The following is a 25,104-nucleotide window of genomic DNA, read 5'->3' on the forward strand; positions in this document are numbered from 1 at the left end:
CCGTGGAGGTCTTCAAGCCTGTTTCCCTGGCCGTCTGTCCAGCCTTCTCCACCCGGGCTATCTGCTTTTCCTCAGTCTCCAGGCCTTCTTCCCTTCCATGGACCTGGCCCACCATCCCACCCACTGTTCCGCCTCCACTCCATTTCACTCCAGGACTTTCTGGGTTTTGGGGTTTAGGAGCATTTGGAAACCGCTCCTAAGGAGGGGGGCTATGTCATGATCACCAGTGAGAGTGCCCATCATTGCCACCAGAGGGCACTCCATCCTGGACAACACACATCATTTGGACTCCATTTCCCATCTACCCTCATACCCTGGACTGATCACCCTGCACCTGCTACCCATTATACAATCACTCACTCACACATAAAAGACACTTGCACCCACACCTCCATGTGAAGTCTTGTTTAGCGCCATCTGACATTTCTGAGCATTTCCCCTGGATTCTGTATTCTTGTGTTTGACCTTGGACTGCTACTCGTTTCCGATTCTCTGCTGCCTGCCTTGACCCTTGCCTGTTCCTGGATTGTGTATGTTTGCTGCCTGCCCTGATCTCTGCCTGCCTTGGGAATCTGATTGTTTGCTGCCTACCCAGATCACTGCCTGTCACTGTTTCTGCCACTGGCTCATCCTTACTATTATTGTGTCTGTCAACTTAAGTTCAATAAAAGCTGCAGATGGATCCTCACTCCGTTGACCCAATCATTACAGTTTGTTTGTTTGTTTTAACTGTGTACAATGAGATGACGTTATTCTACTCACCCTTCAACCATCGAACATTAAAAGGACATTTAAAAATGTTAAAGCATCAACAAGCTACTTTCAACAGACCACAGCAATAACGGATGGGTTAAATACCACTGTAGTATTATATCTGTATTATGTAACATACGTTGCTTTAATCAAAAATGTTCATTAACTTCAGCATTGCGTAATACTATTGCAAAGTGATTTCTGTCATTTTGAGAGATAATAAATTGTATTTACCTGTGAAAACAAACCTGGAAAGAGACATGAGAATTTGAGGAGAAAAACGAGAGATTCTTTGTGCATTCCAGTGAATTATTAATGGGATATATTGTAAATTAAATCGGGAGAACAGACCACAAATGTGCATTATATGTTGTCCTTTCCATACTATTACAGCAGAATGCACAAAGGGAAAAAAGAAAATAATCATGAGGAAAAGAATGCAGCGACTGAAAAGAGCTCTCGCCATATTGTTATAAAATGTCATGTTAAAATACCAAGTGTTATGTTATTCTCATGATGTCTGAAAATAAAACATCAGGGCTCCAGACAGCGCCTAAAACGGTCGCATTTGCGAATAAAAATATTAATTTGTGAGTGAAATTTTTGCTGAGGTCGCCATTGGTGACCATACAAATTCACACGTTATGACTGTAAAATTTGCATGTTATTTGCATGTTCCGTGACCAGTAGCCTATCACATCATTTGCTGTGTTGACGTAATTAAATGAGATGCTGCATGTGAATGTTTCACTGAGTTAGAGCACCGAAATATGAACAGGTAGGGAAAAATTTCACACACCAAACAGATGCCAAAAAACTAGAGCTGATGAAAACCGACTGTGTTGTTGCCTCGCGTCACTGCGTCACTGTGCAAAACAGCTGCATTTGAACACACCGTTCTGCTCCTACGTAAAGGAGACAACTGCCTATTTCTTCATATAAATTTGTCTATATTCGTCATTCAAAAAGGGAAAACGGCTCTACAGACTGCAGACGCAGAATGCAGCGCATGCTTACCGTTTTGAATATCAATCATGCTGATCACTTTCATTATTACACTCCGCTCATGCTCATCAGATAAATTTAAGGTCATTAAAAGTCTTCAGTGCTTTAAACAGTATAACAAGAGATTCAAAGATTAGCACACATTCATTTCCTAGAAAGGTCACAAGATGAAAAAGCTGAAACTGTAAAGGGGACATAAACACAACAGGATGACTAAAAGTAAGTGATTTAAAATTTTAAGTTCATTGCTGTGTGGCTCTTAAAAAATTATTTGGCGCCTGTTTTTTCACCCTATAGGAGCCAATGGCTCCTTAATGCATTTTTTCATCTGGAGCCCTGAAACATGAAGGAAAATGGATAGCTCATTCAGTCAAACTGATGGATAAGCTTTATTTGCAGGGCAACCTTATGATTTGAAATGATTCGTTTCAGTATTTTTGAATGGAAGTTCCCCACACCGGAAGTGCCACCCATAATTCAATACGCAGTAGGCTCGTCAGGAATAAGGCGGATAGGCCCCTGGTTCTGGTCATCAGATCAGGCTTGCAGTTTTGCCCTATATAACAGTCATGTATTATAGTTTGCTGGGCAGCCATTTATATTAATGGGAATGATATATTGTCCACCAGAGGGAGACACAACATAATTCGTTTTAGTACACTCATCGTGTAAATGGTTCAAAAGACTTGTAATAAAAAAAGCCATAAGGCATTGTAGTTTCGTAAAGTTTAATAAAGTCTAAACAATCTAAATCAGTTTGCAAAAAAATCTGTGATCTCAAATACCAAACTGTATCGTCTACACAAGCCATTTGTTATTAGACCTTGATAATCTATATTTATTTAAAGCTGCCGTCCATAACTTTTTTTGGTTAAAAATTATCCAAAATCAATTTTTGAGCATGTACAAAACCAGCCAGTGTTCAAAACTATCTTCTTACCTTAGCCCGATTCACAACGGTAAGCTTGTAATATTGTTTTATAATTCGGGTGGTACTGGTGGGTTTTCGCGGGAAATTAATGTTAGTGATTAGACTGTACAGAAATTGAAATCTAAAGATAACAGTAATACACACTAAATACACATAGTCACGCAATGCTGATGTTATTAACGTTAACGATTTGAGAACAAACTATAGCAATAATAATAATTTGCACAGTTTGACATGATATGAGCTAAGCGATCGTTAGATTTAATCACCATTGGTGATGCGATTTACTGTAATGCTTTTTTTTCTCGGTCAGAACAAAAGTGGCAGACATGTTACTTACTTGTTTAGATGACATCTCCGGTGAAAATTCTTATTTGTGTCATACTTCTAATACTACAATCTGTGATTCCTAAGTACAGTATCCACACCGATGTAGTGATTGACAGCAAACATTAGATTCATACGCTCTGAGGAGCCGTGCCGAGGCACAAATACGTTAACGCACGTAAAGATAATAATTCCGCAGACAACTGCAATTGCAGGTTTCAAACAGAGATGGCGCTTTTATTTAGTTTTATTTTATTTTATAAAACGAAACGCACTTTGTCTCAGTAGAGATACCGTAGTTTAAAGCGCGTGCGAAACGTGTAACCAGAAAGTCAAAATGCATCTTGTTTAGTCATTTATTACATTTAATTATTAAAGAAAGAGCTGTGGGTTCTTCTGCATAATGGAGTTCGTCATAAAAACGAATCGAGGTTTGTTTTATTTCTCTGAGTTGTGTAATTTATTTGACTTCAGGTTTGTCTTTAAATTGTGATTTTGTGTTATGTTTTAACTTATAGGGGATTCTAAATGGGTAATTCGCCATAAAGTGTGGAACTACATCGAGGTGAAAAACCTGGCCAGTTTTCCTCGACCTGTGCACAACAGAATTCCAAATTTCAAGGTATCTTTAAGTTATCAACGTCCTTTTATGGGGGCTTTTGGGGGCTTAACCCCCAAAGCCTTTACTTCGGGCGTCCACGCACTGTCCGCATCGCGTAATTTTCGTCATCAGGAGGGTTCGCGGACGTTCGCACAAGACTTCAGCGTGCAGCCCAATTTTTCTGATGGCACGGACAGTGTGTGTAGGCTACTGTACAACAGCCCATGCGAGAGAGAATTGAGTGCTTGAAAACAAGAGTCCACTAGATAGTGCGCAGTGCACACGCCGAAAGCGTCTTTCCGCAGCCAAATACTTTCTTTGAAAAGTCTCGCACGCGCGAGACAGAACCCGTTCACATATGTTCAGAAAAATTAAGTAGAATAGAAATAATGTTGTCAATAACTTGCTATAGCCTATCTGTTAAATGTAAGAAGCTGAATGAAATAGTACATGCCATGTCTTTTACAGTGGGTTTCTGAAACGTATGCATTCAGTAATGTAAGTAGTACATAATTTTAAATGAGTCATATTGGTTTTCTGGGGAAAAAAAAAAAAAAAACGGCTACGTCTGCACATTTTAAGATACTGCACAATATGTGAATACATGTAACTCGTACTCGCTGGGGTGGATACTTTTTAGTCAACAAAATAAAATGCACATAAAACGTGATGGAAACATATTTAGAGAAGAAACTTCTAGTAAATTTATTAGGAATAAAACGTGTTTTGTTCCTAATAATGCTGTTTGAATGGAGAATGACTGACAGCCGCAGCGGAGGCAAGAGTCTATGGAAGCATATAGCAATATTCAGTTTGAAATGTAATATGCAAAATAGCAATGCAATATGTAAAATGGCAATGCATTTCTGTATTTAAGTTTACATTTTCCATACCCATATGTGCAACCCTTGGAGCAAAATGATCATTCAAATTCAGTAATATAATTAACATTTGCTATTTCCTACACTAGTTTAACATATAATTTAAACATATATTTTAACGCTTCATAAGTTGCAAATTTAAAATAAAAGTGTATTACAGAAATGATTATATATGTTTAACATGTTCAAGCAAAAATTGTAGCAAAATGACAATTTAGTGTTATTTTTCTTAAGTGCATTTACACTCACAGTTCACTCGACGTTCTAACCATAACGCCTCGCAGAGAACGCGCCTGGTGCTTGTGCATCTCATTGTGAGCACGGTCGCGTGTCTGTAGAAGTGCTAAAACAGACACATCAAGTCAAGTCAAGTCACCTTTATTTATATAGCGCTTTTTACAATGTAGATTGTGTCAAAGCAGCTTTACATTGATAACTGGTACATTGTTTGGCTGCACAGCAGCTCTTAAAGAATAGTGTCAATGCAGGCAGATCAAAAGCACTGTTGAATATCAAATGTCAAGTCAAGTGTCCCCAACTAAGCAAGCCAGAGGCGACAGCGGCAAGGAACCCAAACTCCATCAGGTGACATCAGGTGGCAGACAAGTGGCAAATTGGTGTTAAAATGGAGAAAAAACCTTGGGAGAAACCAGGCTTAGTCGGGGTGCCAGTTCTCCTCTGGCCAACAGTGCTTTGTTACAATTCAGGTTGCTATCATAAGTCCAATAGGATCGCAACATTAAAAGTATTTATTTATTTCAGTTCCATCCAATTGAGGATCGTATTCATCACGCCGGTATGGACGGTTGTTGAGGAACTGTGTCGTGGCTGTCGTGTCGATGAGGCCTTCACAGGGGATGATCTAGTTGACTCAATCTCTGCTGATACTTCAGGGCTGCGTTGTGGTCGTGTCAAGGTGCAGGTCCTTGGTCTCACCTGGATACGGCCCGGATCCGGTTGACTACGGTGAACCTCGGGATAAACAGAAAGACTAATATTAGCGTAGATGCCATTCTTCTTCTGATGTAACGAGTACATCAGGTGTTATAGGAAGTGTTCCCGGTTCCGGCTGACCTAATTTATGCAGCCTAATAATCCTTTAACGGATTTGGAAATATAAATTGGTAATGTGTTATGTGTATGCCAGGTTAAAGAGATGCGTTTTTAGTCTAGATTTAAACTGACAGAGTGTGTCTGCTTCCCGAACAATGCTAGGAAGATTGTTCCAGAGTTTAGGTGCCAAATAGGAGAAGGATCTACCACCTGCAGTTGATTTTGATATTCTAGGTATTATCAGCTGGCCTGAATTCTGAGATCGCAATAGACGTGAAGGACTATAATGAATTAGGAGCTCGCTCAGGTACTGGGGAGCTAAACCATTTAGTGCTTTGTAAGTAATTAGCAAGATTTTAAAATCTATACGATGTTTAACAGGAAGCCAATGCAGTGTTGACAGAACTGGGCTAATATGGTCATACTTCCTGGTTCTAGTAAGAACTCTAGCTGCTGCATTTTGTACGAGCTGTAGTTTATTTATCAGGCGAGCAGAACAACCACCCAGTAGAGCGTTACAGTAATCTAGCCTTGAGGTCATGAACGCATGAACTAACTGTTCTGCATTTTTCATTGAGAGCATATGTCGTAGTTTAGATATATTTTTAAGATGGAAGAATGCGGTTTTACAGATGCTAGTAACATGGCCTTCAAATGAAAGATTGGTATCAAAAAGCACACCCAGGTTCCTAACTGACGACGAAGACTTAACAGAGCAGCCATCAAGTGTTAGACAATATTCTAGGTTATTACGTGAAGAAGTTTTTGGTCCAAAAATTAGAATCTCTGTTTTTTCTGAATTTAGTAGTAGGAAATTACTGGTCATCCAATTTTTTATATCAGCTATGCATTCCGTTAATTTTGTGAATTGGTAAGTTTCGCCAGGGCGCGAAGAAATATAGAGCTGAGTATCATCAGCGTAACAGTGAAAACTAACGCCATGCTTCCTAATGATATCTCCCAAGGGTAGCATGTACAGAGTGAACAGTAACGGTCCTAGTACTGAGCCTTGTGGTACTCCATATTGAACTTGTGATCGATATGACATGTCTTCGTTTACTACTACAAACTGATAACGGTCAGATAAGTATGATTTGAACCATGACAATGCAATTCCACTAATGCCAACATAATTTTCGAGTCTATTTAAAAGAATATTGTGATCAATAGTGTCAAATGCTGCACTAAGATACAGTAACACTAATAGAGAGATACAACCACGATCTGATGATAAGAGCAAATCATTAGTAACTCTAATGAGAGCAGTCTCAGTACTATGGTACGGTCTAAATCCTGACTGGAAATCCTCACAGATACCATTTCTTTCTAAAAAGGAACATAGCTGTGATGATACTGCCTTTTCTAGTATTTTTGACAGAAAAGTGAGATTTGAGATCGGCCTGTAATTGACTAATTCTCTAGGATCAAGTTGTGGTTTTTTAATAAGAGGTTTAATAATAGCCAGCTTAAAAGTTTTTGGTACGTATCCTAATGATAAAGATGAATTGACGATATTGAGAAGAGGGTCTATGACCTCTGGAAGCATTTCTTTCAATAGCTTAGTCAGTATAGGGTCTAACATACATGTTGTTGATTTTGATGATTTAACAAGTTTAGACAATTCTTCCTCTCCTAAAGCAGTAAATGAATTGAATTTTTCCTCAGGGACACTACAATGCACTATCTGACACGATACTGTAGTAGACGGTTGCATGGTTATTATTTTTTCTCTAATATTATCAATCTTGCAAGTAAAGAAGTTCATAAAGTCATTACTGCTGTGCTCTTTGGAAACATCAGAAGTTGAAGCTTTATTTCTTGTTAATTTAGCCACTGTATCAAATAAATACCTAGGGTTGTGTTTATTTTCTTCTAAGAGTTTAGAAAAATAGGCAGATCTAGCAGATTTTAAGGCCTTTCTGTACTCAATCATTCTCTCTCTCCACGAAATACGAAATACTTCTAGTTTTGATTTCTTCCAGCTGCGCTCCATTTTTCTGGCTGCTAGCTTTAGGGCCCGAGTGTGGTCATTGTACCATGGCATTGGATTAATTTCCTTAATCTTTTTTAAACGCAAAGGAGCAACTGAGTCTAATGTGCTGGAAAAGACAGAGGCAATAGTTTCTGTTGCAACATCGAGGTCTTCTAAGCTGTCTGGTATGCTAAGGCGATGAAAATGATCAGGAAGATTATTTATAAAGCAATCTTTAGTGGTAGAAGTGATGGTTCTACCATATTTATGGCATGGAGGCAGTTTAGCCGCCTTGACTAAATGTAGTATACACGAGACTAGATAATGATCTGAGATGTCGTCACTCTGCTGCAGAATTTCAACAGCATCAATATCGATTCCATGTGACAATATTAGATCTAAAGTATGATTACGACAATGAGTGGGTCCTGACACATGTTGTCTAACACCAATAGAGTTTAGAATATCTGCAAATGCCAATCCTAATGCGTCTTTTTTATTATCTACATGAATATTAAAATCACCAACAACAAGGACTTTATCTGCAGCTAGTACTAACTCTGATAGAAAGTCAGCAAATTCTTTGATAAAGTCTGTATTGTGTCCTGGTGGCCTGTATACAGTAGCCAGCACAAATGTCAACTTACATAATGTTACGTAAAGTACCATAGTTTCGAAGGAATTATATTTGAAAGACTTCTGACTAATACTGTAAATATTACTATAGATTACAGCAACACCTCCCCCTTTGCCTTTCTGACGGGCATTGTGTCGATAATCATAACCTTGAGGACTAGACTCATTTAAAGTAATGTAATCGTCCGGTTTTAGCCAAGTTTCTGTCAAACACAGCACATCTAGATTATTATCTTTGATAATATCATTAACAATAAGTGATTTTGAAGAAAGGGATCTAATATTTAACAACCCGAGTTTTATCATTTGTTTAGCATTATTATCTCTATTTTTTATTTGTTGAACATCAATTAAATTTTTACCATTAAATGGGTTTGGAAGTTTTTTGTTTTTACTAATTCGGGGTACAGACACAGTCTCTATTTGAAAATATCTAGGTGTAAGAGTTTCTATGTGTTGAGAGTTATCTGAATTTTCTGACTTCTGTAACGTGAGGCAGCTAGCAGACGGTCGGTTTAGCCAGTCTGTCTGCTTTCTGACCTGGGCCCTAGTTTGTCATGTTTCAGTTCTAAGACTATGTGCCATATTACTAGAGAGAAGAGCAGCACCATCCCGGGAGGGATGAATACCATCTCTTTTTAACAGGTCAGGTCTGCCCCAAAAACTTTTCCAATTATCTATGAAACCTATATTATTTTGCGGACACCACTTAGACAGCCAGCCATTGAGTGATGATAATCTGCTAACTATCTCATCACTCCGACGAACAGGAAGGGGGCCAGAGCAAATTACTTCTCCTGACATTGTACTTGCGAGTTCACACACCTCTTTAATGTTAATTTTAGTGATCTCCGACTGGCGAAGTCGAACATCATTAGTGCCGACGTGAATAATAATCTTAGAGTATTTACGATTAGCATTAGCCAGCACTTTTAAATTTGCTTTGATGTCAGGTGCTCTGGCTCCCGGCAAACATGTGACTATGGTGGCTGGTGTCTCTATTTTCACGTTCCGTGTAATAGAATCGCCAATAACTAGGGCACTTTCAACAGGATTCTCAGTGGGTGTATCACTGAGTGGGGAGAACCTGTTTGATGTTCTTATTGGAACGGAAGAGTGGTGTTTTCCGCGGCTAGGCCGCCTCACCGTTACCCAAGTGCCCTGCTGCGCGGGCTCTACAGCCGGAACCGAACAATGTACAGAGTTCACTAAGCTAGTCGCATCCAAAACAGTATCTGAAGCCCTTGCATTCTTACTATCCTCGATTAAAGTTTGGATGCGTGTCTCTAATTCTGAGATTCTCTCTGTCAGCCTGACTATTTCCCTACATTTATGACATGTAAATCCCTCGTCGCTGACAGAGAGAGCTATGGTAAACATGTGGCAAATGGAACAGGTAGCAATGCTGGGAGAGGATGACATGACTCACCGTGTTTGTAGACTGATCCGACTTACCACAGCTGTTTGAAGAACGCGTTGAAAAAGGAGCGCGCGAGCGACTGTTAGCAGGTTAACAAGCTAGCGCTGCAAATGCAAATGCGTTGTAACAGCGATTTAGATTAAAATATTACAAGCTAGCGACGTCAGATTAGTGTGGTAGGCAATATTACATATAAGGTAATAAAAAAATAAGCAACAATGAATAAAAAGTAAGAGATTCAAAACAAAGCTATACGGAGTTACAGACGCAAACCAATCTGAGCAGCGAGGCAGACAGGAGCAATCGAGTTAAACTGTAAAGCCCCACACTGTCAAGTGATCGATGCTTTTCAACAGGTTACTTACTCATAGAAATAATCTTAGACAAACTGACCAAGATTGCTTGCTAGGTTGTATGTTTTATTTTTTATTTTTTTTATATAATTCTGATTATTGTTTATGCATCATTTAACAATGTGTAGTCCATCTGGATGCTAATGAGTTTTATTTGTAGTAGTAGTAGTAGTAATAATAATAATAATAATAATAATAAAGATGATTTCTATTCCCAAAAATAATTGATGTTTATACCCCTCTTTCATACACTAGAAAGCACTGTCTCTAATGCTCCTAAAATTCACTCTGGTGATGTCTAAATTTCTCTCTTCTCTATTTTAGAAACATTTTGGACAGGTAGGTCATTCTTCTGGGTCAGAGCAATGAATTACATAGGCCAATTTTTTTTTCTTCTTTTTTAAATTCTTTTTTTTTTTTTTTCTACACTGTAAAACTTTTCGTTGTAAATTTACAGTAAAATAATGGCAGCTGGGTTGCCAGCCACTTACTGTATTTTTACAGTACTACTTCTGTAAACAACATTTACAGTATAGTACTGTAATTACCAAATACAGTATCCTGCTGTAATATTATGTACTTTTACAGTATTATACTATTTATCTATAGCTTTTTTTTTATCTACAGCATACTGCACTTATATTTGTCATTAAATAATTAAAAATATCCTTTTTTTTATTATGTTATGGCAAAGGAAATGGAAAGCAACATACTCTGAGTTATAAAACCTTTATTATTATTTTTTTTACGGAAAAAAGCAGAAATTTGCAACGTTGAAAGGTCAACATTTTAAATGCACTCAACAGTTATCAATGAACAATACAGCAATCTTATTTACTTTTAACATTTTTCCAAATGTGGAGTAAAAACAAATAGTAGGCCTACAAGTTTTTCAGTACTGCTCCTTTTTTGCACAGTGTTGCCAGTCTTGGAAGTCACTTTCCCTTCTTGTTTCTTGAGCCGTGTTCATGGTTGATGTCAAAGTGCCTAAAAAAGCAGAAAAGAAAGAGGGGAAAAAAAAGGAAAGAGAGAAAACAGTAATGAATATTGTGAATATATGCACCATAGCATTTTTGTGAACACAAGGACTAACAGCCTAAGCATTTGATTGCAGTAAGTTAAAATGTCCAATTAACACTTCAGAAAAGATGCAACTAAAAAATAATGCTTATAACTGTATTTAATGAAATCGTTCATTCATTGAATGGACTATATGCACAACTTCTTCCGCGTTGTACGTCGTACTACATCTCGGGAGTTTCTGGTAAAAGCATTCAGCTCACCTACATACACCACTAACCTGCTGCAGTCCAGTGCTCGTCTTCTCATTAACTGTTTTTCTCTTATTGTTTTTCTCTTATTTTATAACTGTTGAATTTACATTTTAAATTAATTTGATAAAGTAAGGATAAGTACAAGCTTGTGTGTGTTGGTGCTCTTATCCCAGTCTTTTAAAATAGTTAGATAAATAAGTGGTACCTGTCTCAAGACATTTAGCAATGTTAAATATTTAAATTAATCTTTAAGGGTTAGTTTACCCAAAAATTAAATTTCTGCTGTTAATTACTTGCCCTCATGTCGTTTCACACCTGTAAGACATTTGTTCATCTTTGGAACACAAATGGAGATATTTTTTGATGAAATCTGAGAGCTTTCTGTTCCTCCATAGGCAGCAGCACAACTTACACATTCAAGGTCAAGAATGGTAGGAAACACATTGTTAAAGTAATCCATGTGTCTCTGTGACATGTGACAGAAAGCTCTCGCATCAAAAATATCTTAATTCGTGTTCTGAAGATGAGCGAAAGTCTTCAGGGTGTGGAACGACATAAGGGTGAGTAATTAATGACAGAAATTTCATCTCACACACACTGCAGCATCGATCACTAAGTGGAAATAGGCAAGTTGTATTATTTCAAAACGTAAGTGTGTTACAAGCCTCAGTGCAAGTAGTAACCTGATTACATCACATGTGAAATTAGGTGCAAAACTTACGTTAACAAAACCACATTTCACAGAAGGTCATTTTCCCCCCTTCCTGGTTCTTGAGCCATGTTTAGGGTGTATGTCAAAGAGCCTAAAAACAGAAAAGCAAAGAGAGAGAGAGAGAAGTGTGAATATTGTGCATTCATTCACCATAGCATTTTTGAGAACACAAGGACTCACAGCTAAGCATATGATTTCAGTAATGTGTCCTGTTACACTTCAGAAAAGATGCATCTTAAAATAATGCTTAAAATAATTGACAAAATAAAATCATTTATATATTGAATTCTTTGTAATAAACCTGATACACGTGAAAATAAGCACAACACTTACGTAAACATTGGAGCTACATCAGATGATTCAGCCTGAAACGAGAAAAAAAAAAAAATGCAAAAAACAAAACAGTTTAAAAATCAGGTTGTAAGAATAACATATGCTAAGGTTTGTCTATGACATGAAACATCAGTGTTACTCTGTTCTCAGCGCTTCACGCAGTAACGTTTAACATTTCAAGATCAAACCATTCATGACAAAGTAGAAATGCGAACAAAAAGCTCCAGAAAATACTGACTTACCATATCCTCAGCCAAACAATTGTTTATCCGTTTTCTCGTCAGGCACAAACGTTTTGATTAATCAGGCGGAAAATAACATCTCCGTCTTCTCAGCAGCGCCGTCCAGTCATCCCGCGTCTCAAGCAAACTGACGCTTCAAAAGCTTAAAACTGCACAGTGCACACTATATTCACTCAAATATCGTTTAATGATTACATTAAACCCTGAAGAGTCGACGTGAAACACTAAAAGCGTTGGGAGAGATGCTAAAATGTATGCCTGGCCTACAGTATGACGAGTGAAACGGGCTAAAAACAGAAACCTACTGTATATTTACAGACATTCTGTAAAATATACAGCATGTTACTGTTTTATGAAAATACAGTATAATACTGTTCGAAATTTCCTGTAAATTTACAGTAAAGTTTTACAGTGAATATGAAACAATTTCATTTTATATAATTTTATTTATGAAAATTGTATTTAAAACTTCTATTTCTATTCTATTTAAAACTGCTAATGTTTTTCAACATTGTACAAAAGCTATCATGCCACAAAACTCCAGTTCCAGCAAATCCCAAAGGCACTCTAATGGATTGAGATCTGGGTACTGTGGAGGCCATTTGAGTCTAGTGAACTCATTGTCATGTTCAAGAAACCAGTTTGAGATGATTTGAGCTTGTGACATGGTGTGTTATCCTGCTGGAAGTAGCTATCAGAATATGGTACACTGTGGTCATAAAGGGATGGGCATGGTCAGCAACAATACTCAGGTAGGCTGTGGTGTTTAAAGGATGCTCAATTGGTATTAAAGGGCCCAAACTGTGCAAAGAAAATATTCTTCACACCATTACACCACTAGCACCTGTTCACATCAGACCAAACTTACTTTCTAAGATGTGAAAGATGAGTTTGGACATCACCAGAGTTATTTTTGGGAACAAAAATTATTACTATTATTAGGGCCCGAGCACCGACGGTGTGAGGACCCTATTGGAATTGCTCCGTTTATTATTAGGGCCCAAGCCCTGTAAAGGGCGAAGTGGAAATACTAATAATTATTCATAACTCATTATGATTATTAATTATGAATATGTGAATCAGTTAATCAGATTAACTTGATGTAGCTACATTAAAATTAATATTACAATCAATTAACCTGTTCGTCCAGTTAACACTCAGTGTTAATTGTTTATTAATTCTAAGAAATGTTCATTTCCATGTTATGGAAAAACAACATTCTTATTGTACAGTACTACTCAGAGCGTGTAGTCAAGATCTAAATCATTTAAGAGGCAATTTATTAGCAGACGGAGTCAGAATCAAACATGCATTGTGCACAATCTTTATTAACTAACTCACAAACACATAACTAAACTAACAAACACATAACATACACGCAGGTCACACACATACGTAGGTAAAAATGAGCAATGATAGAGTTGAACCGGAAGTGGGACCGGAAATGGAGCTATGGGAAAAAGTCAAAGACAATCTGGAAAAGAATCATCAGTTTCCTCAGTAATAAAACACCTTTGCTGACACAGGTGGTTTACAAATTAATACTAAATCGCTGTTTAGTGTTCAAATGTACAATACTTGCAAGATGCCTTTAGGTCGAGGAGCGTCGGATTTGCAGGCTGATGAGTCCTTGATGATTCGGTCCAAAGTTGTAGTCAGTAACTTCTGCGTTGGATGAAGTAATATGAAACAATTTAAGCTGTTAATTTGACTCTTAGTGGGGAAAGAGTTCTTTCTCTCTCTCATAGATGAGCACATGGCTGGGTTGCAGGCCTAGGCCCACAGGCCTTGGCCTGAAGAGGCCTGGAGCAAAAGGGGGTCTCTTCAGTCGTCCAAGAAGCAAGAAGATGAGAGGGAGGGGTGTTGTGCACTGGCTTTTAACCTCTGGTCAAAGTCACACCTCTTAGGGTTGACCTGACCAATGAAGATGTTGTATTTCCGGGCGACAACGCACCTCCTGTCAGGGCTTTTACGACCGAGCAAGATTAACTGGTTGAGTTTTTGAAGAACTATTAAAGATTCTTGTAATACTGATGTGTTGCATGAGGTATTGACATATCGCATACACAAGCATTTAAATCTTCTCGATACAAACCCATAGACAGTAAACATGGCATAATTGAGGTTACCTTAAATGTATCATAAAACATGTGAATACAATACTGAGTACAGTACAACAAACAGTAATAATGGATACCATTTCCTGGGGATATGCATGTTAATTTATAGAACAGTCTGTCTATAAATTAATGCAGGAAAGTCTGTTTTCTGTGTGTCTCTTTGTCTCTGCTCTTCCATGTGGCAACCAATATTCTTTAGCGCAATAAAACTGGTAACTGAGAACTTCTCGGGGGATGGGGGACAGACCCCAGAGTGAGCTTTAAACCATTATTGGTTAACTATAACAAAAAATTGTGTCTGATTTGTCTTAGTCGTTACACCTGTAAAGGGCGAAGGCCCTATTGTTTTCTTTAGGATTATTAGGGCCCAAGCCCTGTAAAGGGCAAAGGCCCTATTGTTTTCTTTAGGATTATTATTATTATTATTAGGGCCCAAGGTGAAGGCCCTATTGTTTTCTTTAATAATAATAATAATAATAATAATAATACATTTTATATTGCCCCTTTAAAAGTGTCTTTCTCAAAGCGATTTACAAGAAAACATAAGAGAAAACAACACACTTTAAATACAAAAGATATACATCAAAGAAATAGAAAAAATAAAATGATTAATCAAGTAAAAGCAATCCTAAAATAGAATGTTTTGAGAAGAGATTTATAAGTCACTAATGTATTTGCTTCCCTGATGTCAGCTGGGAAAGAGTACCAAAGCTAAGGAGCATAAGAAGAAAATGCTCTATCACCCCTAGAGCGAAGCCTTGTCTTAGGAACAACTAAGAGACCACTCTGAGAGGAACGCAGATTTTGACATGGTGTGTAAGGCATTAAAAGATCAGTCAAGTACTGAGGAGCCAGATCATGCAGAGCCTTATATGTTAACATCAGGACTTTAAAATCAATACAATACCTGACAGGGAGCCAGTGCAAAGACTTCGAGACAGGGGTAATATGATCACCAGCCCTGACCCCAGACAGAGCTCTAGCAGCTGAATTTTGTAAATATTGAAGTTTGTAGAGTAATGATTTAGATACTCCAACTAGAAGATCATTACAATAGTCCAGACGTGAAAAAACAAAAGAGTTTATCAACCTCTCAGACACAGCAAAGGACAACATAGGATGTAAACGTGCTATATTTCTGAGGTGAAAAAAGGATGTCTTAACCGTATTCTGTACAAAAGGCTCAAATGACAGCGTGGCATCAAAGATGACACCAAGATTTTTTAGTTTGCTTTGAAACTCCAAGGCAACACCATCAACAGACAAAGAGAACCACCAGCATTTTGCAGTTGATGAGGAGAGCCTAGGAGCATAATGTCCGTTTTAGAGCCATTTAAAGACAGAAAATTATTAGACATCCAAATTTTGATCTCAGTGATACAGTTGGAAAGATGCACAATGTCCACATGTTGACCTGGTCTTGAATGAATATAAATCTGCGTATCATCGGCATAAAAGTGATAGTTAAGGTCAAGAGATCTAAGTAGTTGACCAAGTGGATAAATATACATACTAAAAAGTAAGGGACCCAATACTGACCCCTGTGGGACACCAGTATGTACAGAACCAACTTTGGACCTATAGCCACCCATAAAAAAAAAATAAAAAAATTGACTGCGGTCAGTAAGACAGGACCTAAACCAGCCAAGAACTGTCTCTGACAAACCAAATACAGTTTCAAGATGATTAAATAACAATGCATGATCAATAGTATCGAAGGCAGAACTAAGATCCAAGAGAATGAGAAGAGACAGGGAGCCTGAGTCGGAAGCTATTAGCAAGTCATTAGTGACTTTAACCAATGCGGTCTCAGTGCTTTGCAGTTTCTGAAACCCAGATTGATGGGGCTCAAATAAATTATTTTCAATTAAGTGATTGTTCAGTTGGGCCGCAACCACACCCTCTAAGATTTTAGCCAGGAATGGAAGATTTAAAATTTGGTGATAATTTGAAAGAACGTTCACATAAGAATTTTGCTTTTTTTTTAAAATAGGAGTGACAGCAGCAGTTTTAAGTGCTGCTGGCACCACACCAGTTGACAAAGAGTCATTTATTATAGCAAGAACTGAGGGACATAGAGGACCAAAGCAAGATTTAAATAGACTTCAAGGCATAGGATCAAGTATGCAAGTGGAAGCTTTCATACGAGAAACCTGCTTACAGAGTAACTCAGATTGAAGTGCAGTAAATTTGGAAAATGGAGTGCCAGAAAATCTTGATGTAGTAACTGTGTGAACAGCAGACCCAGAAGAACTACGAATATTTGCGCGAACATTATCAATCTTCTCACTGAAAAATTTGAGAAACTCATTGCACAACCAATCCGATGAAGTCAAAGAACTGACACCATCTATATTAAGTAGACTATTAATTGTGTGAAAAAGCTGTCCAGGATTGTTTTGATTATTTTCAATAATATTCGAAAAATATGTTGATCTTGCAGTTTCAATAGCTGCTCTGTAGTGTGCCAAACAGCTTTTCCAAGCTTGATGAAACACATTTAGACCAGAGCAACGCCGCTTTCGCTCCAATTTCCGACATGCTGCCTTCTGGGAACGCAAATCATCATTATACCAAGGGGACGACCGTACAAATGAGACATTACGTGTTTTTATGGGAGCAAAAATGTCCAAGTTGGCTGTAAGGACATTGTTAAATATAGAGATTTTATCCTCAAAGGGAGCAGAAGACATAGCATTTAAGGAAGAGACAATCGAATTTTCAAAAATAGCATGGTCAATTGATTGCCATTTACGGAATGAAATAGATTGTGAAACTTCTCTACTAGAAAGTGATACCTCAATATTAAAAAAGATAGCTAAATGGTTAGAAAGACCAACATCCACAACAGAAAAATTAGAGAGAAAAGAGTCATTTGCAATGACTAAATCCAATGTATGACCCTTACAGTGAGTGGGAACATTTACAAACTGAGAGAGATTAAAACAGTCCAAGAGCGACTGAAAATCCTTAGCCATGCCACAGGCTTTCTGATCTACATGTTTGTTAAAATCACCCAGAATCAAAATTCTCTTAAATTTGACAGACAATATGGACAGTAGATCAGCAAACTCAGACAAAAAAATCCTTATTTGGTTTTGGAGGTCTATAAATAATGACCATAGCAGCATGGTGAGCAGCATGAGAAGCAGATACATTTAAAACCAGGCATTCAAATGTTTTAAAAGGAGGTACGGACACAGGATATATCTTGTATTGCAGTTTATAGACCACTATAATACCACCACCTCTACCTGTAGTCCGCGAGACATCAAAGAGTCCAAAGCCCGCTGGAGTCAGCTGATTGAAAAGAAGACCATCGTCCTGTTTATGCCAAGTTTCCATATTCATATTCGTTGAAGCCGCGTCAACGCCAGCTCCAAGCAGATCTACCCGTGAGTCCACAAAGCCAATCGAAAGCCTCCAGGCCAACACCAATAGAAGCAAAATCCCGGCGTACATAGGTAGAATACATCGCATCACAGCATAAACGTAAAATGATAGAAGAGGTAAAACAGCGGAGGCCTCAACAGCAACTTAAGTAAACTTAAATAAACTTACATAATTTACATAAACATCTAAATTATCTATTTGGGGAGCGGAGTGGCAGCCAAACGCGCCAGCGTACCCAGCTCGACCGGAAGTGTACAATAGGCTTATTATTATTATTATTATTATTATTATTATTATTAGGGCCCAAGCCCTGTAGAAGGGCGATGGCCCTATTGTTTTCTTTAGGATTATTATTATTATTAGGACCCAAGCCACTGATGGAGCAGGGCCCTCTTGATCCCTTAAGGATTATTATTAGGGCCAAAGCCAAAGGCTGAAGGCCCAATTGTTTTCTTTAGGATTGTTGTTGTTGTTATTGTTATTATTATTATTATTATTATTATTATTTTATTTTTTTTCTATGTTTTTGGCACTTTTGGGGCCCTTAACATGTTCGAAAACTCTTGAAACTTTGCACACACATCGGAATCTGCGGCCATCAAGGCCCAGGCAGATGCTGGTACCCGGGCGTGGCAGGGGGGCTTGACAGCGCCCCCTTGAATGGGGTCCGAAAACTTGGTCCATATATCAAACACACTTGCACGTATTAGTATGAAACTCGGTACACATATAGACCTTATCAGGCCTAACAACTTAACTCTAAGTTAAACGCCAGCTCAACAGGAAGTCAGTTATTATGGGTTGTTTGAAAAACACATGCTCTGGAATTTGATATACTCCTCCTAGGCCATTAATCCGATCGCCACCAAACTCGGTCAGCATGAAGTCAAGACATTGATTATGAAAAATTGCCAGTGGATTTTTGATATCTCGAACGGTTTGGCCGTGGCGAGGCAACAAATTTATGGCGAGAAAAGGGAAACAGGAAATGTGTTATAACGTCTGCATACATTGATTGATTTTTATAAACTTCAGCAGTGTGTTTGTTGTAGGAGCCCGATCACATGGATATGACTATTGTGAGTCAAAGTTATAGCGCCACCAACTGGCAGCAGGAAGTGTATCACTTTTAAAATGCTTTGAGATCACCCTCTTATTTTTACCCGATTTGCTTCAAACTTCACCAGAATAACGTCAAGACATGGTGAATGTAGACCTTGGAAAAGAATTGTGATATCTCAAACACTGTTGCCATGGCAACGCATCAAACTTTAAAATTCGTTTTGGAAGCTTTTGAGACTCTTAACATGCTTCAAATTGCATGAAACTCAATACACACATCAGAGATGTCAACCAGTAGACATGGGCAAAACCGTAGAAACGGGCGGGGAGCAGGGCCTCTATAGCGCCACCTTTTGACAAAAGTGTGTTTAACCTACAGTCACCAAACTCGGCACACATATTGGTCTCATTAAGGCGGACAACTTTCTAATTTACAGTCATTAGCTCAGACCAACAGGAAGTCAGCTATTTTGGTTTAAATGTGGATTTTTTTGAACAGTCTCTGAATTTTAAACTACTACTTCTAGGGGGTTTATTCGATTCAGATCAAACATTTTTTACCATCACGCTAAGACACTGAAGATGTTAAATTGAGAATGGATAATGGATATCTCGAAAGGTGTTGCCATGGTGATAGATTGAAGTAATGTCAAAAAAGGGAAATGGAATGACTGTCTGTATCACTGTCTGTGTATATCTCTCTCTCTCTCTCTCTCTCTCTCTCTCTCTCTCCCCTCCCTGTGTGTGTGTGTTACAATCTTGATTAGTAGTTTTAACCCTTATACTGATTACTTATTTATTGATGAACTTATAAAAATTTTGAACTGCAAATGATAACTTCACAATCATTTGAAACAGAACCATGACACTATATCACTATTCGGACAGGACTAGTTTTCTAAATGATGTTTCAGTTACAATTAGTATTTTTTATAATTACTGTTAGAATTTTTAAATTAATTATTTATTGATATAATTCAAATTTATTAAAACCCCCTGTTTCAGTAAATTTCACATGATTATAAAAGTGGCTGTTTAAAATAAACTTGCATAAGTGAGCAGAAAAATCTAGACATGTACCTTACTATTACCTGAGACTGACATTAAAATTGTCTCTGCAGGTTCGGTGATTTGGCTCTATTAATTAATTTTTTTATTTAAATTTTTCATCTTATGCCACACATACTGAAATTAAATGAAAGCATGTTTTTGGTGCATAAGATTGGTGCACAAACAACAGCTCAGGGAGGTAAAAAAAAAACATGATGAGAAGTGTTAGGATTATACAACATCAGCAATCACAGACATTCGCATTAAGGCTGGATTAGATTTCTCAGAGCACTGTGGAGTTTGGACAAATAATAGTATATAATTTGCTCTAGAATTTTTATAGGGGTTGTCTGAGAAAAACACAGACATGTCAGATTAGGATGATATTCTGCACTCATTTGAAAGTGACTTATGACATTCTATGACATGAAAGTCATCTCAGTTTAAATGATCTCATGGATGTGGCTGTTGTGGTTTGTGATCATAGGAGCATCAGCTGCTGCAGTAAATGTGGTTTGAAATTGACAGTCCTTTTATGTTTAACCGTTTTAAATGGCCTTTGCCTGCTGTGCACAGTTGCTCTGAAGCCACCGGGGGGGCGGTGCCACCGGGCTTTGGCCCGTCATCGCTGCTTGCAGCTTTATTTATTTATTTTTTGACATTCGGGGCTTTTTGGGGGCCTTAATATGCTCAAAAACTCTTGAAAATTGGCACACACATTGGAATCTGCAGCCATTAGGATGCAGCAGAGGCTGGTACCTGGCCGTGGCAGCGGTGCTCGACAGCACCCCCTTGAAAGAAGTCCGAAAACTTGGTCCATAAATCAAACACGCTTGCACGTATTAGTATGAAACTCAGTACACATATAGACCTCATCGGGCCTAACAACTTTCGTGCTCTAAGTTATACGCCAACCCAACAGGAAGTTGGCTATTATGGGTTGTTTGAAAAACGCACGCTCTGGCGAGCCTCCTAGGTGATTAATCTGATCACCACCAGACTCGGTCAGCATGAAGTCAAGACATTGAGGATGTAAAATTGCCAGCGGATTTTTGATATCTCGAATGGTTTGGCCGTGTCGAGGCAACGAATTTATGGCGAGAAAAGGGAATCAGGAAGTGTGTTATAACTTATGCATACATTGATTGATTTTTATGAATCTTCAGCTGTGTGTTCATTGCAGGAGTCCGATCAAGTGGATGTGACTATTGTGAGTCAAAGTACTAGCGCTACCAACTGGCAGCAGGAAGTGTGTCACTTTCAAAATGCTTTGAGATCACCCTCTTTTTTTTTTTTTTTTTTTTACCCGATTTGCTTCAAACTTCATCACAATAATGTAAAAACATGGCAGTACATGTATTTGTGTATCATGTAAACATGTATTTGTGATATCTTAAATATTGTTGCCATGGCAACATGTTAAACTTTAATAATATTCTTGAGTGTTTTTGAAGCTCTTAACATGCTTCAAATTGCATGAAACTCGACACACACATCAATATTGTCGACCAGTAGACATGGACAAAGCCTTAGAAACGGGCGTGGTGGAGGGGCTCGGTGGCGCCACCTTTTGACAAAAGTGGGGGTGTTATTTTTACCTACAGTCACCAAACTCAGTACACATATTGTTCTCATTAAGCCGGACAACTTTCTAATTTACAGTCATTAGTTCCGACCAACAGGAAGTCAGATATTTTGGTTTGAATGTGGATTTTTCACACTCTCCCTCTTTCTGTCCTACCCCCCTACCCCCTCAGTCTCTCTCTCTCTCTCTCTCTCTCTCTCTCTCTCTCTCTCTCTCTCTCTCTCTCTCTCTCTCTGTGTGTGTGTGGGTCTCTGTCTGTGTGTGTGTGTGTGTGTGTGTGTGTGTGTGTGTTTGTGTGTGTGATCATATGGGCACCAACTGCTGCAGTAAATGTGGTGTATTCAAATGACTTTGAAATAGTCCTTTTATGTTTAACCATTTTAAATGCCTATTGCCCGCCGTGCACAGTTGCCCTGAAGCCACCGGGGTAGCGGTGCCACCGGGCTTGGGCCCGCCATCGCTGCTTGCAGCTATATTTATTATTATTTTTTTATTTTAATTTTTTTCTTCAGCCTTCCAGGGCTTTTTGGGGGCCTTAACGTGCTCAAAAACTCTTGAAAATTGGCACACACATTGGAATCTGCGGCCATTAGGAAGCTGCAGAGGCTGGGACCCGGGCGTGGCACGGGGGCTCGACAGCGCCCCCTTGAATGGGATCCGAAATCTTGGCCATATATCAAGAACGCTTGCATGTATTAGTATGAAACTCAGTACACATAAAGACCTCATCGGGCCTAACAACTTTCGTGCTCTAAGTTATACGCCAGCTCAACAGGATGTCAGCTATTATGGGTTGTTTGAAAAACGCATGCTCTGGAATTTGATATACTCTTCCTAGGCGATTAATTCGATCACCACCAAACTCGGTCAGCATGAAGTCAAGACACTGATGATGATAAAATTGCCAGCAGATTTTTGATATATCGAACGGTTTGGTCGTGGCGAGGCAACAAATTTATGGCGAGAAAAAGTAAACAGGAAATGTGTTATAACATCTGCATACATTGATTGATTTTGATCAAACGTCAGCTGTGTCTTCATTGTACAAGGCTGATCACATGGATGTGACTATTGAGTCAAAGTTATAGCGCCACCAACTGGCAGCAGGAAGTGTCACTTTCAAAATGCTTTGAGATCAATGCTTTCTACTTTCACCCGATTTGCTTCAAACTTCATCAGAATAATGTCAATACACAGCAGATGTAGACCTGTGACAGGATTTTTGATATTTTAAACATTGTTGCCATGTCAACGCATCAAATTTTAATATTAATTTTGGATGCTTTTGAGACTCTTAGCATGCTTCAAATTGCATGAAACTCAACACGCTCACCAGCGGTGTCGTCCAGTAGACATGGGCAAAACCATATAAACGGGCAGGGCGAAGGGCCTCTATAGCGCCACCTTTTGACAGAAGTGGGGGGGTTAGTTTTACCTACGGTCACCAAACTCGGTATATGTATTGTTCTCATCAAGCTGGACAATTTTCTAATTTACACTCATTAGCTCCGACCAACAGGAAGTCAGCTATTTTGGTATGAATGTGGATTTTTTTTTTAAAAACAGGCTATCAATTTTATACTACTACTCTTACAGGGTTTATGCAATTTACACTAAACTTTAACTTGTTGCTAAGACATTGAAGTTGTTAAATTGCAAAGGGATGTTGGATATCTCGAACGGTGTTGCCATGGTGATGGATTAAATTAAGGACAAAGAAGGGAATATACACCCTTATTTTATAAATATACACCCTTTAATTCAGTATATAATAATACACATATTATAAATGAACACATTTTAAATCATTTTTTAATTACAAGAAGTATGTGTAAGTTTAAATTAGGCAGATAACTGCTCTTAGGTTAAAATAATTAAAATAATATGTAGTGATTTTTACTCCATTCACCGGTGACGTAGTGGTTTTTGTTCACGTGTCACTTAAGGTGTGGTTATGAGTGTATCAGATGGCCCCTCCCCCCTTTTGTAATACGGGGCACCAGTTAAGAATACTATCTTAACAATTTAAGAACACTCCAAAAGAGCTGTTCAATAATTCAGAATTAACATAAACTGGAGGGAGTCGGTCAACTGATTTATCTGAAGGATTTGCGAGAGTCTGATCAACTAGTAGAGTCTTTGATCATCAACACAAGGAAGACACAGTTATAATAAAATCAATGAAATTTATTAACAATAGACATGCAAGAGTAAATACCACAATGATTAATAATGAAATAATGAATATGCACTTCTAAAAGATAGTAAAATAATAATCAAAGGAGAATACTGAACAAATAAATGAAGTGAACACAGAATGGATAAATGCAATGCTGTTGAACTGAATGTAGAATGGAAGAGAACTGTATGGGAATGCTTCTTATGGAAGCCACCTAATGGCTCTGGTAAAATGGTGATAAATAATTGCTTATTTATCATTCAACAAATAATATCCCTATTATTTGTAACAAGCTGACCTCAAGTAACTGTTATCTAAACAGGTTAGAAAAACATATGCTGCATATATAAACTAATGCCAAGGTCTCTAGAAAGAGGTTTGGTAAGTTTATATTTACGTTCCACACAGTCGGGTGATCAATCCGGTAGCAGAGACATCTTCCACTGATGATGCAGGCTGCGTGCAGTGGGAGGGCGCTGAGTTGCGATCCAGTAGTTGTGCCACGCTGGGCTGGAGGATGCTGAACTTCGGTTGCGCCAAGAGGGTCCTTTAGGATGGACTGGGCAGCTGGGTCAGATGAATCTTCACAGGTTCCTTTGCAGGCTGGCTGCGTCGCTGAGGAGCCGTGTGGTACAGGCAATGTCTGCCAATGCAGAGGTCCTTTACGGACTGGGCTGCGCTGCTGTAGGAGCCGTAAGGGTCAGATGAAGTTCCTCAGTGCTGGGGCTCTTTTTGCAGCTAGAGTGCAGCTGAAAGCAATGTAAAAGGTTTTGCTCACGAAAGCTTTACCTTAGCCGTCTTGTAGTCTCTTTCCTCGTCAGGTCAGAAACTCAGGACGTGGGGTGTCTGTTAATGTCTCCTTCCCCGTCGAGCTGGAAACGCAGAACAAGGGTGTGTCTACCCGGGGGACATATTTATCCCTTTCTAATGAGGAGGAGATTGAAATGTGGCGCCTTGCCGATCCTGGAGTGTGATTGGCCACCGTTATCTGAAGCAACCCCGGTGTTGCCCACCCTAGTGTGGAACTCATTTGCATAGCATAAAGTACAGTGTTAAAATAGTGCCTTTAACATTTTACCCATGCATTATTTCTTTACCAAACCTCTTTTAAATGATTAAAGGCATCGTAGGGAACAGATAGACACCAAACACAATATGAAATGATTAAATCATCGTCCATGCATTTGTTTATCTGTTAACAGGACTGTCCCATGACCTGTTG

At 38.5% G+C, this 25,104-nt stretch overlaps 1 protein-coding gene across 2 annotated transcripts in view; it reads left to right on the forward strand.

Moving 5' to 3' along the window:
* The first annotated feature begins 3,296 nt into the window (after positions 1-3,296).
* mthfsd (methenyltetrahydrofolate synthetase domain containing) overlaps positions 3,297-25,104 on the forward strand; it is a 121,640-nt gene continuing 99,832 nt past the window's right edge. For both annotated transcript variants that reach the window (XM_051871039.1, XM_051871040.1), the window contains exons 1-2: positions 3,297-3,447; positions 3,535-3,638. In XM_051871039.1, the coding sequence (XP_051726999.1) occupies positions 3,420-3,447; positions 3,535-3,638 (132 nt within the window). In that variant the 5' untranslated portion in view covers positions 3,297-3,419. The remainder of the gene's footprint in view (positions 3,448-3,534; positions 3,639-25,104) is intronic.

The sequence above is a fragment of the Ctenopharyngodon idella genome, chromosome 18 (assembly GCF_019924925.1).
Source record: "Ctenopharyngodon idella isolate HZGC_01 chromosome 18, HZGC01, whole genome shotgun sequence".
In the NCBI taxonomy this organism is placed as follows: Eukaryota; Metazoa; Chordata; class Actinopteri; order Cypriniformes; family Xenocyprididae; genus Ctenopharyngodon; species Ctenopharyngodon idella.